At 42.2% G+C, this 18,700-nt stretch overlaps 2 protein-coding genes across 2 annotated transcripts in view; one reads left to right on the forward strand and one right to left on the reverse strand.

Moving 5' to 3' along the window:
* DOCK2 (dedicator of cytokinesis 2) overlaps positions 1-18,700 on the forward strand; it is a 501,787-nt gene that overhangs the window by 384,649 nt on the left and 98,438 nt on the right. Inside the window, exon 30 of the mRNA XM_073355961.1 lies at positions 8,771-8,849. Within this exon, the coding sequence (XP_073212062.1) occupies positions 8,771-8,849 (79 nt within the window). The remainder of the gene's footprint in view (positions 1-8,770; positions 8,850-18,700) is intronic.
* INSYN2B (inhibitory synaptic factor family member 2B) overlaps positions 1-18,700 on the reverse strand; it is a 211,675-nt gene that overhangs the window by 170,286 nt on the left and 22,689 nt on the right. The gene's annotated exons all lie outside the window — the stretch shown is intronic.

An 18,700-nucleotide genomic window follows, 5' to 3' on the forward strand; every position in this document is an offset into this window, starting at 1 on the left:
AGACTTAAGGGCAGTCCATTAGTCCACACTACACTGTAATGCAATATACTCATAACAATAATTAAAATTATACTTGCCTCTACTATCAGATTTGAGGACTTCCAAAGCACTCTACAAGCATCACTGTAGCTTCAAATGAACCCCATTGGGGTAGTTAAGTAATATCTTTTCTACAAAAGTAGAAACTGAGGCATTAGACATTTTTAGTTACCAAAATTCACACTACACCACAGTGACAGAGCCAGACATAGAAGTCAAGTCTCCTCACTGAATGCCAATAACAGATGAAGTGAGCTGTAGCTCACGAAAGCTTATGCTCAAATAAATTTGTTAGTCTCTACGGTGCCACAAGTACTCCTTTTCTTTTTAATAACAGAGAGAGATACCCTCAAGGCAAAATACAAATGTATGAGAAGTATTTCAAACTTGACAGCATGAAGATATTGCATATTTCCTGAAAATGTGTTACTCCAATGTACCAGATGAAAATGGCCTGAGTGTGAAAGGGGTGCCCTACAAAAGGAGACTGATGAAGAATACTCAGAATATACAGTATAAGGCATTGTAACCATGTTAATATAATCAGGTAGTCTTAATTGGTTAATAAGTACACTAGGAATGGTTTGTGAGGTAACTTTCAGACACTTTCCTTGCATTTTCCTTTACATCCCTAGCCCTTCTTAGGCATTGTTAAACATGATTGATAAAAAGAAAACTAGCATCGGCCAACAGTCTTGTCAAGCATTTTTAACTAGGTTAGTTTGATGGCTGTCTTCGTTAGTTAATTAAGTTAGACAGCATGACAATTTTAGCAATCTGCCTATATGCAATTTATTAATTTTGAGATTATGAACTCTCTGAATGTTTCATCCCTTATTTTCTTTACTGCATTCTTGCCTCCTACTCCTTACGCTCAGGAGACAGGGCGGGGCTCTTGAGCACTGTCTCTGAATAGGATGGTCCTTAAAGACCATCAACATCTGAATAGATCTTGCCCAAACTGAACAATGTGTCGGCTACAACCTAGGTGAAACAAGATTTCTTCAATTTGGCAGCAGAAAACTAGGGTTTTTAAGGAGTGAAAAAATACCCCAAAGGGAACAAAGATTTGGAGGTATCAGAGCAGTTGTTTAAAAACACGAAAGTTAAGAAGTTGGGGAGGGTCTCAAAAGGGCAAATTTTCTGACTGGAAGGAAACCTTTTTGACTGCTGGAGTTGAAGGGTACTGACCGCAGGGACACTTTTTATTCCAAGAAGCCCTGAGGTGGAAGAGAGGGGACGCAAAACCCTGAAAGAACACTGATCCATATCTCAAAGAATGCGCCACAGTGGTGAGGAAACTGGGGCAGGGAATGATGTAGCTGGTATTCATTGTTTTACCTAGATCTGTAGATCTCTGTTTAAAATAAACAGTGGTGTTTCAGAAGTCCTTGTGCAAAGGCTGTTTGATTGCTTCACAAGTCATGTGTCCCTGTTGAGGTAAACTACAAACTAGAGTGCCCCACAAAGTTGACAATCTGGGGCAGGTGTGCTTGAGCTACTGTGAAGGCATGAAGGGGTTCAGCACTGGTGTTGAGTCCTAAGGCAGCTGAGTGCAGAGTCCCACTTCCAGAAAAGGTACTAAACAGAGAATCTGTGCCCAGAAAGTGTACCAGACAGGCTGCCAATGGAAGCTTAAAGGCACATGGGCCCAGCATGCAGATCCACACACTGTTGAGTGTTCTGAAGGAAGTTCTTGACCAGGATGCCTTTGACAACTAGGTTAGCTGAGCTGATGTGAAAGGGACAGTGTCAAGTAAAATTTGGCCAACTGGATTCATTTTGAGTTGAAGAAACTCAGCCTTTCTCAGGACCAGACCCTTAACTGGGTTACCAAGATTAGCTTCAACTGGCATTGAAGGGACACGGACAGATCAAATTGTACCCCAGAGTTTTCTGTATAAATGTGCTTTGCTGATTCTGCTAGGAATGATGTAGAAAAGAAACAAAGCAACTGTAAATGGATTAAATTGCAAGGCACAATTGCTATAGTAATAATTCAACCTGCAAATCCTAAAGAATCATAATGCATTGGACTCCAGTAGGATGCCCAGAATGCCACCTGCAAATTGCACGTACAAACCCCCACCAATATTAGGGATGGGAGAGTGAGAGGGCTATATTTGTGCATGACAGTAAGGGTCCACCTATGCCCTGTATTCCTCCCCAAGAGGTCTGTAGCATTCCTACGCTCAAGCCCTTTGCCTCGGGAAAGGATGCAATGGCCATCAACTCCTAGAGAGAGGGATTCTGGCCAGTCAAGTTCAACCCTAATAACAAAGACCAGTCTTTGTACAATAAATGCACCTTGAAAATGCATTTCTGTTGTTCTGAGCAAATTGTCTGCCTACAACTCTAAGCTAGGGCTGCCAACAGCCCATCTTGGAGTGATCTGGTGCCTATCCCGAGTCTTGGGCACCTGCCCTTCAGCCCTATGTCCTGCAAGATGTTTTCTGCAGGTTGCTCCACAGCAAAACCATCACAATAGCTTGGGCGGTGGTCTAGGGAGTGGGAAATCTTTTCTGACCTCAAACATAGTGATTATAATTCCATTTCTGTGTGCAAGAGAAATCTGGTTTGTGTCATCACGAGGTCCTGAAACAATAGCTACATAAAACTGGAAGAACAACACTGCTTTTAACACAAATGACTAGCTATCTCTTCCCCCATCAAGCCCCAATGTCAGGCAGTGAACCCTGTAGACTGTCAGCAAACGAGTAAGAATCACCCCTGCTCCCACTGGGAGCCCTTGGAATCCATCCCAGTGCAGGAGACTGTGCAAGTCCCTGCCTGGATGGGCCTGTCAGTGCCCTTTTGTGATTCCTATTGGCAAACTGCAAGGTTTGTCAGGTCATCAAGAGATCAGTATCCTCACCCTTATAGAGAAACAAAGTAAAGTGAGAAGAAGAGAGGTTTAAGGTGAGACCCCTAAGTCTGTCCTTGCGTCATACTGAGGGGCATATTAAATTCATTCCTTGATGAGGAGGGATTCATGTCTACCAGCACTAAGTAGTAAATGTTACCTGCAACCCAAATATTGCTGTATAACATTACTAAACTGACCAAACTAGGTGTAAACTAAAGTCAAATACATGACTTTATTTTCAAATTCCAAGCTAAATGAAGTGCATAAAATTAACAAACATCATAAATAATGAGAGGTACAGTTGACTGACTTTTTAATTTGAAGGTTTTATTAGTACAGAGATAGGCAGGGAAGTTTGTTTTCCAAATATGACTTTTAACGTGGCATTTCCTTTTAAGAAAGCACTGTACTAGGAAAAGATGCTACATTCCTAGCTCTTAGAGTTATGACCTGGTGTGCATTAATAGATTCTGACCTTTGTGTTTCTTGCAAAAAATAAAATGTATTAAGTCAATTTAGAGTGTGTATTACAATCTACCTGCAGAAGAAACTGTGAGAAAACATGAGATTCTGTTGGAAAATCAACAAGCTATACACTGTATCTTTTAATTAGGAAAATATACCTTACATTCCTAATGAGCAAACAACCTTTATAATCACAAAAGGATTGAGTATTTCTGGCTGACAGATCAGTGAAAGGAAAGCAATAACATTTCTGTAAACAAAGCATAGCTGTCACATAGAAGGTAAATTGTGTATGAAAGATTTATTATACTGTGTGTTTCCTACAGTTCACTGTAATGTTCAGCGGAACAAAGAAATAACATTGTCCAATTTTTTATATTGAAAACATAATTGAAGAACCTACCAACTGTCAAATAATGAATGAAATACTTTCACAAAGTATAATGTATTTTAAATGATGTGCTGTTCCAAGGAATGAAGTTTGTGGTATTTTGTGGATGTGTGACTTTCGCTACTTCTAGTTTTGTCAGCCCTGGTCTACACTAGGACTTTAGGTCGAATTTAGCAGCATTAAATCGATGTAAACCTGCACCCGTCCACACGATGAAGCCCTTTATTTCGACTTAAAGGGCTCTTAAAATCGATTTCCTTACTCCACCCCTGACAAGTGGATTAGCGCTTAAATCAGCCTTGCCGGCTTGAATTTGGGGTACTGTGGACACAATTCGACGGTATTGGCCTCTGGGAGCTATCCCAGAGTACTCCATTGTGACTGCTCTTGACAGCACTCTCAACTCAGATGCACTGGCCAGGTAGACAGGAAAAGAACCGCAAACTTTTGAATTTCATTTCCTGTTTGGCCAGCGTGGCAAGCTGTAGGTGACCATGCAGAGCTCATCAGCAGAGGTGACCATGATGGAGTCCCAGAATTGCAAAAGAGCTCCAGCATGGACCGAACGGGAGGTACGGGATCTGATCGCTGTATGGGGAGAGGAATCCGTGCTATCAGAACTCCGTTCCAGTTTTTGAAATGCCAAAACCTTTGTGAAAATCTCCCAGGGCATGAAGGACAGAGGCCATAACAGGGACCCGAAGCAGTGCCGCGTGAAACTGAAGGAGCTGAGGCAAGCCTACCAGAAAACCAGAGAGGCGAACGGCCGCTCCGAGTCAGAGCCCCAAACATGCCGCTTCTGTGATGAGCTGCATGCCATTTTAGGGGGTTCAGCCACCACTACCCCAGCCGTGTTGTTTGACTCCTTCAATGGAGATGGAGGCAATACGGAAGCAGGTTTTGGGGACGAAGAAGATGATGATGAGGATGATGAGGTTGTAGATAGCTCACAGCAAGCAAGCGGAGAAACCGGTTTTCCCGACAGCCAGGAACTGTTTCTCACCCTGGACCTGGAGCCAGTACCCCCCGAACCCACCCAAGGCTCCCTCCTGGACCCAGCAGGCGGAGAAGGGACCTCCGGTGAGTGTACCTTTTAAAATACGATACATGGTTTAAAAGCAAGCATGTGAAAGGATTACTTTGCCCTGGCATTCGCGGCTCTCCTGGATGTACTCCCAAAGCCTTTGCAAAAGGTTTCTGGGGAGGGCAGCCTTATTGCGTCCTTCATGGTAGGACACTTTACCACTCCAGGCCAGTAACACGTACTCGGGAATCATTGTACAACAAAGCATTGCAGTGTATCCGTTCTTTATCTCTCTGTGTTATCCTCAGGAGAGTGAGATATAATTCATGGTCACCTGGTTGAAATAGAGTGCTTTTCTTCAGGGGACACTCAGAGGAGCCCATTCCTGCTAGGCTGTTTGCCTGTGGCTAAACAGAAATGTTCCCCGCTGTTAGCCACAGGGAGGGGGTAGCCATGCGGTGGGGGGAGGCAAAATGCGACCTTGTAACGAAAGCACATGTGCTATGTATGTAAAGTTAACAGCAAGGTTTACCCTGAAAGAGTGTAGCCACTGTTTTATAAAATGTCTTTTTAAATACTGCTGTCCCTTTTATTTTTCTCCACCAGCTGCATGTGTTTCAATGATCACAGGATCTTTTCCTTCCCAGAGGCTAGTGAAGCTTAGAAAGAAAAAAAAACGCACTCGAGATGAAATGTTCTCCGAGCTCATGCTGTCCTCCCACACTGACAGAGCACAGACGAATGCGTGGAGGCAAATAATGTCAGAGTGCAGGAAAGCACAAAATGACCGGGAGGAGAGGTGGCGGGCTGAAGAGAGTAAGTGGCGCGTTGATGACAGGACTGAAGCTCAAATGTGGCGGCAGCGTGATGAGAGGAGGCAGGATTCAATGCTGAGGCTGCTGGAGGACCAAACCAGTATGCTCCAGTGTATGGTTGAGCTGCAGCAAAGGCAGCTGGAGCACAGACTGCCACTACAGCCCCTGTGTAACCAACCACCCTCCTCCCCAAGTTCCATAGCCTCCACACCCAGACGCCCAAGAACGCGGTGGAGGGGGGCACCGGCCAACCTGCCACTCCACCACAGAGGATTGTCCAAAAAAAGAAGGCTGGCATTCAATAAATTTTAAAGTTGTAAACTTTTAAAGTGCTGTGTGGCATTTTCCTTCCCTCCTCCACCACCCCTCCTGGGCTACCTTGGTAGTCATCCCCCTATTTGTGTGATGAATGAATAAAGAATGCATGAATGTGAAGCAACAATGACTTTATTGCCTCTGCAAGCGGTGATTGAAGGGAGGAGGGGAGGGTGGTTATCTTACAGGGAAGTAGAGTAAACCAAGGGGCTGGGGGTTTCAGCAAGGAGAAACAAACAGAACTTTCACACCGTAGCCTGGCCAGTCATGAAACTGGTTTTCAAAGCTTCTCTGATGCGTACCGCGCCCTCCTGTGCTCTTCTAACCACCCTGGTGTCTGGCTGCGCATAACCAGCAGCCAGGCGATTTGCCTCAACCTCCCACCCCGCCATAAACGTCTCCCCCTTACTCTCACAGATATTGTGGAGCACACAGCAAGCAGTAATAACAGTGGGAATATTGGTTTCCCTGTGGTCTAAGCGAGTCAGTAAACTGCGCCAGCGCGCCTTTAAACGTCCAAATGCACATTCTACCACCATTCTGCACTTGCTCAGCCTGTAGTAGCCTCCTGACTACTGTCCAGACTGCCTGTGTATGGCTTCATGAGCCATGGCATTAAGGGGTAGGCTGGGTCCCCAAGGATACATATGGGCATTTCAACATCCCCAACAGTTATTTTCTGGTCTGGGAATAAAGTCTCTTCCTGCAGCTTTTGAAACAGACCAGAGTTCCTGAAGATGCGAGCGTCATGTACCTTTCCCGGCCATCCCACGTTGATGTTGGTGAAACATCCCTTGTGATCCACCAGAGCTTGCAGCACTATTGAAAAGTACCCCTTGCAGTTTATGTACTCGCCGGCTTGGTGCTCCAGTGCCAAGATAGGGATATGGGTTCCGTCTATGGCCCCACCACAGTTAGGGAATCCCATTGCAGCAAAGCCATCCACTATGACCTGCACATTTCTCAGGGTCACTACCCTTGATATCAGCAGATCTTTGATTGCGTGGGCTACTTGCATCACAGCAGCCTCAATAGTAGATTTGCCCATTCCAAATTGATTCCCAACTGACTGGTAGCTGTCTGGTGTTGCAAGCTTCAACAGGGCTATTGCCACTTGCTTCTCAACTGTGAGGGCTGCTCTCATCTTGGTATTCATGCACCTCAGGGCAGGGGAAAGCAAGTCACAAAGTTCCATGAAAGTGCCCTTACGCATGCGAAAGTTTCGCAGCCACTGGGAATCGTCCCAGACCTGCAACACTATACGGTCCCACCAGTCTGTGCTTGTTTCCCGAGCCCAGAATCGGCATTCCACAGCATGAACCTGCCCCATTAGCACCATGATGCATGCATTGTCAGGGCCCATGCTTTCAGAGAAATCTGTGTCCATGTCCTGATCACTCACGTGACCGCGCTGACATCGCCTCCTCACCTGGTATCGCTTTGCCAGGTTCTGGTGCTGCATATACTGCTGGATAATGTGTGTGGTGTTTAATTTGCTCCTAATTGCCAAAGTGAGCTGAGCGGCCTCCATGCTTGCCTTGGTATGGCGTCCGCACAGAAAAAAGGCGCGGAACGATTGTCTGCCGTTGCTCTGATGGAGGGAGGGGCGACTGACGACACGGCTTACAGGGTTGGCTTCAGGGAGCTAAAATCAACAAAGGGGGTGGCTTTACATCAAGGAGTATTTCAGGCAGGACTTCACAGAGGGTTCCAATAAGAAATGGTGCACCTAAGTTATTGTTCTTATTGGAACAAGGAGGTTAGCCTGGCCTCTGATTGATACATGGCTAGATTTACCTTGCTGCACCTTCTCTGTGAGTGACTTCAGTGTGACCTAGAGGAATGAGTCCCCTAGCCGGGGGAGTTTGCAAATGAGTACAAAACAAATCTGGTCTATTTCTTGTTTTGATCCACTCCATCTATCTTTTACATCTTTGGCTGGCAGCAGACGGTGCAGAAGGACTGCATGCCATCCACATCTCATGGCTGCTCAGCAGAAGATGGTGCAGTAGGACTGCTAGCCATCCTCATCTCTTGCCTGCCCGGCAGAAGATGATGCAATAGGACTGCTAGCAATCCGTATCGCCTGCCTGCTCACCATAAAACGGTTCAATAGGACTGACTGCAGGACTAAAGAGAATGACCTGGTCAAGTCACTCCAAATTTAGTCCCTGCACCCATGTCTGCCCAGGCGCTCCCCGCCGACGTGGCCAGGAGCACCTCGGACATGACGAGGACAGCTACCAGTCGTACTGTACCATCTGCTGCCAGAAGGCAATGGGTTGCTGCTACTGTGTAGCAATGCCATACCGCGTCTGCCAGCACCCAGGAGACATACGGTGACAGTTACCTGAGCAGGCTCCATGCTTGCCGTGGTATGGCATCTGCACAGGTAACTCAGGAAAAAAGGCGCGAAACGATTGTCTGCCCTTGCTTTCATGGAGGGAAGGGGGGCCTGACGATATGTACCCAGAACCTCCCGTGACAATGTTTTAGCCCCATCAGACATGGGGATCTCAACCCAGAATTCCAATGGGCAGCGGAGACTGTGGGAACTGTGGGATAGCTATCCACAGTGCAATGCTCCGGAAGTTGACTCTAGCCTCGGTACTGTGGAAGCACTCCGCCAAGTTAATGCACTTAATGCACTTAGAGCATTTTCTGTGGGAACACACACACTGGAATATATAAAACCGATTTCTAAAAAACTGACTTCTATAATTTCGACCTTATTCCGTAGTGTAGACATACCCTTAGTCTTTAAATAAATGAGCTTTTAATTGCTATCAGACCTGATTAAGATATCATTCCAAAGATCACATCCATAATTATTCCATTGTTTTTTCTTTTTTTAGAGTGTTTTTGCGAGCTATCAACAAATTTGCTGAAACCATGAACCAAAAATTTCTGGAGAATATGGATTTTGAAGTACAGGTATGTACTTAACTACCCTTTTGTGGAGCAAGATTTCCTTAAATGGTAGTTTTCCTGTGAGGAGTGATTATGTACAAATAGCACCTTCTTACCCAACAGATGTGCTCTCTGTATGTAGTCATTGTCACATCTGTTTGATTTAGTAACTAAATACCCGTTCGTTATATTTTACTTCTGTTACCTGTGCTGAACTGTCACAGTTATGAAAGAGCTGACTGGATTCTGTTCCTTCTTGTGCAATGTCAATGGAATTGGTTAATACATTGTGGAAACCTGTAAAAGGAAAGAGGACTTCACAGGTGCGTACTTAGGGACATAGTTCTTAAGGAGATGCAATTACACAGAGGTAACTAACGGCATAATTTGAAGTGATGCTGAACAGGTATAAGGGCTGGATCCTGCGCTCATTCATATCAACAGCAAAATACCTATTGACTACAATGGTGCAGGCTCAGGCTTAACCTGAAGTAACTTAACCTGAAAATTGTATTCATGATGATGCATGGGAAGTAAATATAATTCCCAGCATGACTCTCAGATCCCAAACTGAATTTTCAGGAGTGTTAGTTAGAACATATTTGTCCATGAGCACTGAACACAACAGGTTTATGGGGTTCAAAACTAACATTATTAAAGTATAATTAAGTCAGCACCATATGCAAATGAATGCTGGATAATAAAATTTGATTCTTTACATAGACAGAAAATCCCTTAAATGTGGAATTGACTTCAGCTTTTAAAATGTATTACACTTGCACCTTCTTTGTATTAACTGGAGTAGTAAGTAAATGCCTAGGTACCGAAGTTGAACATAGTTATAATGCTGCAGCATGCTCATTGACTGATTGTCAGCATAATGTGGTTTCAGAGAAACCTCTATGCTCTTTCCTCACTGTTTACAGAGACGTGCATTTGAAACTTGCTATTAATGTTGCAAGGTTATGCTTCTTGGTGATCCTGATTTCTAATACTATATATATATGTGCCAGTTCATGTTTGCCAATTTTAGGATTTCAGAGGAGTGTTCTTCCCTGCTGGAGGAGAAGCCCTCTCAATCACAATTAAGTACTAAGAGGAGGGCTATAAGGGTATAAAAGTGCATGAGAGGGATATAAAAGAGCAAGGGTGAAGGAACCTGATTCAGGGTCAGTGTCTTGGCATGAAGGTTCCATGTCTGGATACAATAGACAAGGGCCAGCCCTAGGGCAACTCAAAACAAAGTAAATAGAGCACCAAAGTGGAAGGGACACATCACAGGTTCAGGTCTGGTAAGCCCCTTTGAAATGTCCTAGATAATATAATAAAGAATCAATTATAATAAAATGTTTACAATAACTCACACAAATATTTGCTTATTACAGTGATGGCTTCTATGAGCAACTTTAGAGAGATGGAATTCTATAGCAGGATTACAATTCTCTCTTAAATTCTATCACCCTGGTTGTTTTATTCCTATTAAATTTAATAGGTCTTTTTCAGGTGGGAATATCTTTCTCTCATTACTTATTGTGTATCTTTGAAAAGCTCTAGCTTACTTCATGTACACATCTGTGACATTAATACAGTTCCTGACCATCGATATAACAAGAAAAGTGTGTTCTTTCCACTACCCTAAATGTTTCATTTGTTAGTGAAAATTCCTCTCATTTTGACCCAATATGAAACCTATGATCTAATCTTCCTTGTGGCACATCAAGCTACTACAGTAATTTCAGTTTGCAATTGATCATTGCCACGTCATCTGATTACTCTGAGACATATATTTGTTGCTTACTTTGTCAGTTCTTCCTAAAAGCAAATTAAATATTTGTGACAGACTGCAGAATGAATCGGGGGTAGGAGAATTCCCAAAATAAACAGTATATGAAAACTAGAGTACAGATCATCCATCAACATTCTGCTTAACTACACAGCTGCATCTGTCAAATGTGAGAGCACTAAAGTCAAGCCAGTAAAAACCTAGTAATCTCATTTCAGATAAATCCCTTGTGGTAATATTGTACATTCCTGGATGCTTTGAATAGCATTCTGACTACATACTTCAGGGACCATATTACTCCTGGGGGAATTCTGTGCCACTGCACAATGCAGAATTTCATAGAACTCCCTGTTCCCTCCCTCAGAATTGGGGCTGCCGATCTGCTGGCCGCCACTAAGGGCCACTGGACTCTGCAGAGCCCAGCTCTCAGTGAACAGAGCGCACTGCCTGGCTAGGCTAGGGACTGCATGCTCTGCCTGATCCTCATTCTCCCAGGGACAGGAGAGGGCCCAAGAGACCCAGCTCTGGCAAAGGGTGAGGAAGGGCTGCACTACACCATGTCCTCTGGCAGGACAGTAAAGAAGCTGGGGGGAGTCTTGTGGCTGGGACCTGTGGGGAGGGGAGTGGTGGTGTCTGGGCCAGGGGGTGCCCTGTGGCTGTGCTCTGGGGGCCCCCACACAGCCGCCTCCAACATCCCCCAACTGGAACTGGGTTGTCATAGAGGTTTCTTTAGCTCTGTACTCCTGGAGGATATTTTTTGCTCTTGTCTGTATTGTTGTTGAAGAAAATACTTGTTGAAATGTATTTTGAAATAAATGACCCAAATAATTGAAACTGGAGTGATTATATTGTGTTACTTTGACCAATAAAATATGCAGATTTTTTTAAAAATTATGCACAGAATTTTTAATTTTTTGGCTCAGAATCCCCCCAGGAGTACCATATTAGGGCTTGTTTCTTCTCTGATTACTTATCAGGTACCTGGAGGCTTTGTATAGATTGAACAGAATTATGGTAAATGTGCAGGATATTCAAAAGAACCGAAGTACTATCAGTGCTGGCACAAGTGGCTTAGAAGTGGAAACCTGAAAATTACACAATTGATTTCTGATGACAAAGAATATGTCTTACAGCAGATTTAATAGCACTCCACTATATACTGTGTGTAAAAACTGTTTTTACTGGAGCTGACTGAATAATGGGGGGGGGGGAAATCTCTAATATATTCATAATTCACTGCTATTCATGCGATCTTCTGTTAATTATGTCTGAATATTGAAATGATTTCTTAGTATCCATGAAAATGTTCAGGGGTCCTGGAAGTTTCACTACTTTCTACAGTTTTCATCATTCGTCATTCAGATCTGAAATTTTAACATTTTGTTACGCAATCAGGGATCATAATCAATATTTTGTGACCAATCACATGCCAAAAATAATTAATTGTAAATACTTTGAAGTGAACAATTCTTGACCAACAACTAGCGTGAACTGTTCCCTGAATTACTGCAAATGCTGTTTATATTTTCATCACTGGGACTGGTTTATATACAATGTAAAACCTTTAAAAAAGGTAACATGGTTGAGTATTTTGTGAATGGCATTTTTTAGCATTTCCATTCTATTATTTTTCCAGAATAAGTCATTAAAGTGGGGAAAATATTTTATCCAATTATTAATTAAACTATTGCAGTTTTTTTCTTTGCTTTCTTCCCATTTTGAGAGTTATCAAGATACCTGTAAACAGAAGAACTTTCTACTTAAGTTTTTCTGAAATGAATTTAAAGCTTATGCAAATGTGCCAATATGACATTTGAGCTCCAGAAGTTCACTGCTTACACACACAGCAGGCATAATACGGGTACTCAAACTCTCCTGCTCCGCCTCGCCCAATGTGCCTAAGCTCTGATCTAGAGAAGCCATCTTAAATGGGGGTTAGAGGTTATGTCTGTTTCCGTTCAATCTTTGATCTCTCTAATGAAACAACTAATAAGGAGATTAATTGTGGTGGTGCTTTTGTGGGGGGAGGGTTTTTTGAGCCCATTCTACCTACTTGAATTCTCCATGAACAGAACTGGCGTGATAGTTTGGATATGGTTTGTTAAAGTAGGTCTGAGCATCACTAGAGGAATCTGGCAACACACATGAAAAAGAAGCAAGCTTCTCTATTTTGACCATCAGCACAGATGGGGAATGGTGTACTCACAAAACTGTGACACTTTCATATCTTGGTATAACATATTGTAGAAGATCCCTCTGCAGCTGTCATTGAAAATTGTTTTTAGATTTAATCTTTGGGTTATTTCCTAGATTTTTTTTGTTTATTCAGCTAATAGTTTGTTCATTGTGGTCTGGTTTCAGTGCTGCATGTTTTTGTTTTAGTATTTAATTAATCAAGTAACATCAGCAGGCCAATTCATCATAACACAGCATCTGTTTTACAATGAAAAAACTCTGATTTTTACTTTAAAACCTTCCTGTCAGTAGTCATTCATTACTTGTGCTTTGTACTGTTTTAAAACACAACACTGACAAAAAAACCCCCTAAAGATAGAAATTATTCCCTCCCCACCGTCTAGCATCTTTTATCTGAACGTAGCAGTGTTTTACAACTGTAACAGTGTTTTTTTTGTAACAGTGTTTTACAAAAAGTTAAGCCATTGTTGTTGTAATTTAGGTAAATATTGTATTAATTTTACTGATGAATAAACTGACGCAAAAAGGTATTAGGTGACTTGAGCAAAATCACACAGTAAGATCAGCTGTGAAACTGGGAATAGGACAGCTGGATTCCTGGTTCACAATCCTCAGCTATAAGGATATGCTATCACCACCTTAATGCAATAGATGCACCAAATTAGTGTAAAATCAAATAGCAGAGAGTTGGGCAGTTGACTGAAGCCTGACATCAATCGGGTTGGTTTTCCCCAAGATTTCAAACAAGCTTTAGCCATATAGCTTTCATTAGCATCAATGGGAATCGTTATTACTCCTGGGGGAACTCTGCACCAAAAAATTTAAAATTCTGCGCACAGTATTTTCAAATGCTGCAAAATTCTGCATATTTTCTGTCAAAATAACACAATACAATCACACCAGCTTCAATTATTTTGGTAATTTATTTAAAAATACCTGTCAGCAAGTATGTCTGTAATAATACAGACAAAAATAGATTCAGAAAATGAATTTTGACAAATAGATTCCTTACTAAGCATATTAATACAGAACTCTGAGTAATAATTCATTTAAACTACAATACAGAACCATAATATTATGATATTATAATAAACTACAATACAGAACCAATCCTGCACCCCACAGAAGCAGTGCAAAGGCTGGGGGAGATTCAGGGGTAATGGAGGAGCTGAGGGAGAGGGAAATAATTACTGGGAAGGATCCTGGGTGTGAACTTGGAGTGTTGTTGGGTATGGGTGGAAAAAATATGGAACAGAGTTTTTTGGGGGGTAGGAAGGGACTGTTAGGGAGCTTCCCCCATGCAGACCCTGGCTGACCCTTGGCCTCTCCCATTCAGTCTGGTACATGTGTTCCTCCACCCCCACTCAGATACCCACTCCCCCCATCTCCATGTGTCTCTGTGCCCCCACTCAAACGCCTCTGTCCCTGTGTAGCTCTGCACTCCCCCCGCCACCATCGCCTGCACCTCCTTCCCCCCGTCGACCTGTGCCTCCACTCCCATTCAGATCCTGCCCCAGTCTGTCCTCCCCCACTAGCCCTTAAGAGCCCCTGTGTGACAGTCCCCAACCCAGCAGCCCATGCTGTCTGTCTCTTCACAGCCTCTGTCTCCTGACCTGGCCTGCTCCAAAGAAGATTCTGCAGACTCTTCCTCTTCCCTAGGTGGCTGGGAGCTGCTGCAGTGTTCTATCTCCACAGCACCCGCTGGTGGGTAAAAGGCAGAACTGCAGCAACTTTTCAGCAGAAGCTATTTCTGTGCAAAAAAATTAAAACTATACACTGCTCATTAATTATTCATGCATGTAGTGGCGCAGAATTCCCTTAGGAGTATGTCATTTAGACTCCCCAGTTTCTCTATGAAACACAAGCAGGAGGGGAATGTTTTGCAGTAAATAGGGAATTAAAACTCAAAACGGGAAATACATAGATATTACTTTGAAAACGTACTTGTCCATTTTTCTGGCTTTTTAAACAAAGGGAGTTTGAGTAAAACAAAGTTTGGGTGTTACTAAATTAGGGGTGGGTGATACTATACTATAGCCTATATACACTAAATGTGAATGCATTTAGTGTATATATAAAAGGAAGTCGTAAGGTCCGCTAAAAATGTTGCTGATAGATCAAGTTCCTTGTGTGGTATTTTGGGATGGGAATGAATAGGTGGAAGAGGTTTGTAAATAGCATAACTTTTGGTATTTATAAGCCAGTTAACCACAGATTGGTGGCATTATGAGTAATTTTGGATAGTACTGTCACAGTTTCAGGGTTAACTGCACCTTTGACCCCACCCCCAACACCACCCAGCTCTTTAGGCACCCACTTAAAGTTTCAGGCTTCATAGCCATCACCTCTCTCAGGTGGAGACCTGTGTCTCCATCCCTCCAGACCAGGAGTTTACGCTTTCAGTCATTCTGCTCCTCAGTCTGATTTTTCTAGTAGGTCTGACCAAGGTCCAGCACCTGTGGTTAACCTTCTGCCAGGAGCTGCAATAGTGTATACCAGTTTCCAACCAGCCTTCATAAAGCCAAATCTATTTATTCTTAGGGCAAAATCATCAGAGAGAAAACATATATTTAATAAAGTTCCGACATATTTACTAAATAGCTTACCAGGGATCACTGCCACCTGCAGCATAGGAGGTAGATGTCAATCTTTCAAACCTCTCAACTGGGTTTAATCTCCTGGTTACCAGTTCATATTGGGTTTCAGATCAAGAATCAGAGCCACCTTGGGACAGTTCAGCCATTTTCTTTACACGGGTTGGGGCCTTTGACCTCTGCCTTCCTGTAACAGATCGATGGCTGTCATAAATATAAAGGGAAAGGTAAACACCTTTAAATCTCTCCTGGCCAAAGGAAAAACCCTTTCACCTGTAAAGGGTTAAGAAGCTAAGACAACCTTGCTGGCACCTGACCAAAATGACCAATGAGGAGACAAGATACTTTCAAAGCTGGAGTGGGGGGAACAAAGGGTTCTCTCTGTCTGTGTGTTGCTTTTGCCGGGACCAGAGCAGGAATGCAGGTCAGAACTCCTGTAAAAAGTCAGTAAGCAATCTAGTTAGATATGCGTTAGATTCTGTTTTGTTTAAATGGCTGATAAAATAAGTTGTGCTGAATGGAATGTATATTCCTGTTTTTGTATCTTTTTGTAACTTAAGGTTTGGCCTAGAGGGATTCTCTGTGTTTTGAATCTGATTACCCTATAAGGTATTTACCATCCTGATTTTACAGAGGTGATTCTTTCACTTTTTCTTTAATTAAAATTCTTCTTTTAAGAACCTGATTGCTTTTTCATTGTCCTTAAGATCCAAGGGTTTGCATCTGTGTTCACCTATGCAAATTGGTGAGGATTTTTATCAAGCATTCCCCAGGAAAGGGGGTGTAGGGCTTGGGAGAATTTTGCGGGGGAAAGACGTCTCCAAGTGGACTCTTTCCCTGTTATATTTGTTAGATGCTTGGTGGTGGCAGCAAAAAAGTCCAGGGACAAAAGATAAAATAGTTTGTACCTTAGGGAAGTTTTAACCTAAGCTGGTAAAAATAAGCTTAGGGGGGTTTTCATGCAGGTCCCCACATCTGTACCTTGAAGTTCAGAGTGGGGAAGGAACCTTGACAATGGCCCTCTCAGAAAGGCGTGTGAGTGTATAACCAGTGTTATGGGATTTGCATTAATTACACAGGAAACCCATCCCTAGTGAGCCAGGAACACACAAATACACATCACCTGTATTGATACAAAAGGCCATTCTATAACTCATACTGTCTGGCCCATCTCAACATAATGTCTTTCAGAGGTTTTCATGCTTTGAGCATAATATAGAATATGGTCCCGAAAGATGCTGCATGTGATTGCAATATGTCACAAGTACATTTTAGTTAGCAGTTCAAATTATGGCATGATCTTCAGAGATACAGAAAATATTCTGATCTTTAAACTCTGTTGTTGACATAACATGTTTGATACAATTTTTTTAGCGAGTTGTATTGTGGTGTATTTTATAAATGAAGCCCAGCTGTTGCAATGAGTTATGAATCAGTAATAGGATTTGTGCTTCAAGCTCTGTCTAAGCGACTCCCTTTGAGAGTTTCAGAGTTGAGTTTAGTTACACAATGGAAAATAAAAGTTAAACTTTTGTGTTTTTGAGAAACAAAATGTATTCCTATTCTGAAAAAAAAGCTATCCCTGTTTGTTCAAGGGTCAGAGATTTAGTACTCGGTAGCTCCCCTGCAAAGCAGTCTCTTGTATCAGATGTGTGTGTTTTGGCAATTTCTGGTTTCAAAGAGAAAGGGATGAATGAAGTTCCAATTGAAGTATGCAGGATTGAACATGTGCAGTGTGAACAATCTCCAAATTAGATTCAGGAATACTGGGAGCCAGTGTAACAGCAGCTAATGTAATATCCTTAACAGAGCATTATTAAAATTACCCAGATGGAATAAGTTCAGTAGAGAAACTAGAAGATTGCATGTGTGTGTGTGTGAAGACAAAAATATGGTACTCTATTATTTATAGATGCATCTACAAGCTATTTGCAAATAACATAAGGAGTATCTTACTAAATGCAGTGGCCTGTTCAGAAGGCAGTGAAGGAGGAAGATATCTCTGTATGGAGAAAATAGGATTTGTTAGTCCTTCTAAAAAAAGAAGAAAATTGGGAGAAAGTCCTTGTCGTTTAAAAGCACTGTGCAGTTGAGAATTTTTCATAGACATGACTGTGGTAGACCATCTAACCAAACAGAACAACTGGACTGTGAAATGACTGAGAAAACAAAAAAAGGCTATTAAATCAAGAGTAAAAGCATCGGGGAGAATTCCACTACTGAGATATAGTCCATTAAATGGAGGAAATAAGGTTGCTGGTCTTTTTGTGAGATTCAAAGACAGGATTGCATTTTAACTGAAAGTATGCATCCACCTGCAAGACAGGAAATGATACCAAAATTGATAACAATGTATATAATGAAAGATACAAAGGGAGTGATGTATCTAGGGAACAATGAATAGACTTTTTAAAGTTTAAGATTAAAATGAAAAGCCATGCAGTCAAAACCAAAAATATTACAGTCTGCAAAGATAAACTACAATAGGATGCACAATACAGCAGTGATGTGCTGCTTTATATTCTATCAAGGGGTTCCCAATTAAATTTCGTTCCTTGGGCTGTAATAAGCTCAGTGCCACGGGTACATATTCTTACAGAGTAGAAGGATGAGGGATTATGAATCAATTGTTTTTCCATTTAAATAAACACTCATTTGTAACCAAGGAGGGAGGCAGCACCACCTCACAAACTTATAACATGTAGTACTTTTCTGGATATATTATCCTTGTGATCTTTAAACAACAACAACGTTGGAACACAATCAGCATTGAGTGTAAGAATGGGCAACCCTACTGAGTTTTAGGAACTTTGGCCTCTAATTTCAAAGCTGTTGCAATCACATCATGCCTGAATTTTGTCCACTGAGTATATTTATGATAGGCCATATCAATGAAATCTTGTGAATTGAAAGGGATTGGTAGAGATTGAGGGCCCCTTCTCTGCAACTTCTATGCAACTACCTTCAACTTAATACCATTTTTCTATTCCAGACAGAAAAATAAATTAATACAAATAAATAAATGTTCTGAAGACGCATTTATGTTTGAGTCCTAGGGATAAATCATCTGTTACATCAGAGGATCTGTTTAGATTGTCTGCCCTTAAAGGCTTTTAAAACTTGTTGAGTTACAGATGGTTTGGAGGAATAAGATATTGTGGACAGACCACTTTATCACTTGTCTATTGGATCTTTACAATCTATTGTCCTCGACTCTGAATACAGTGGCCCCTAAACAGTCAGATGACCTGAAATTGATGAACAGGAGTGAACCTGACCAGATCCCTGTTCTGAATGTAACC

Source organism: Lepidochelys kempii, chromosome 8 (assembly GCF_965140265.1).
Source record: "Lepidochelys kempii isolate rLepKem1 chromosome 8, rLepKem1.hap2, whole genome shotgun sequence".
In the NCBI taxonomy this organism is placed as follows: Eukaryota; Metazoa; Chordata; order Testudines; family Cheloniidae; genus Lepidochelys; species Lepidochelys kempii.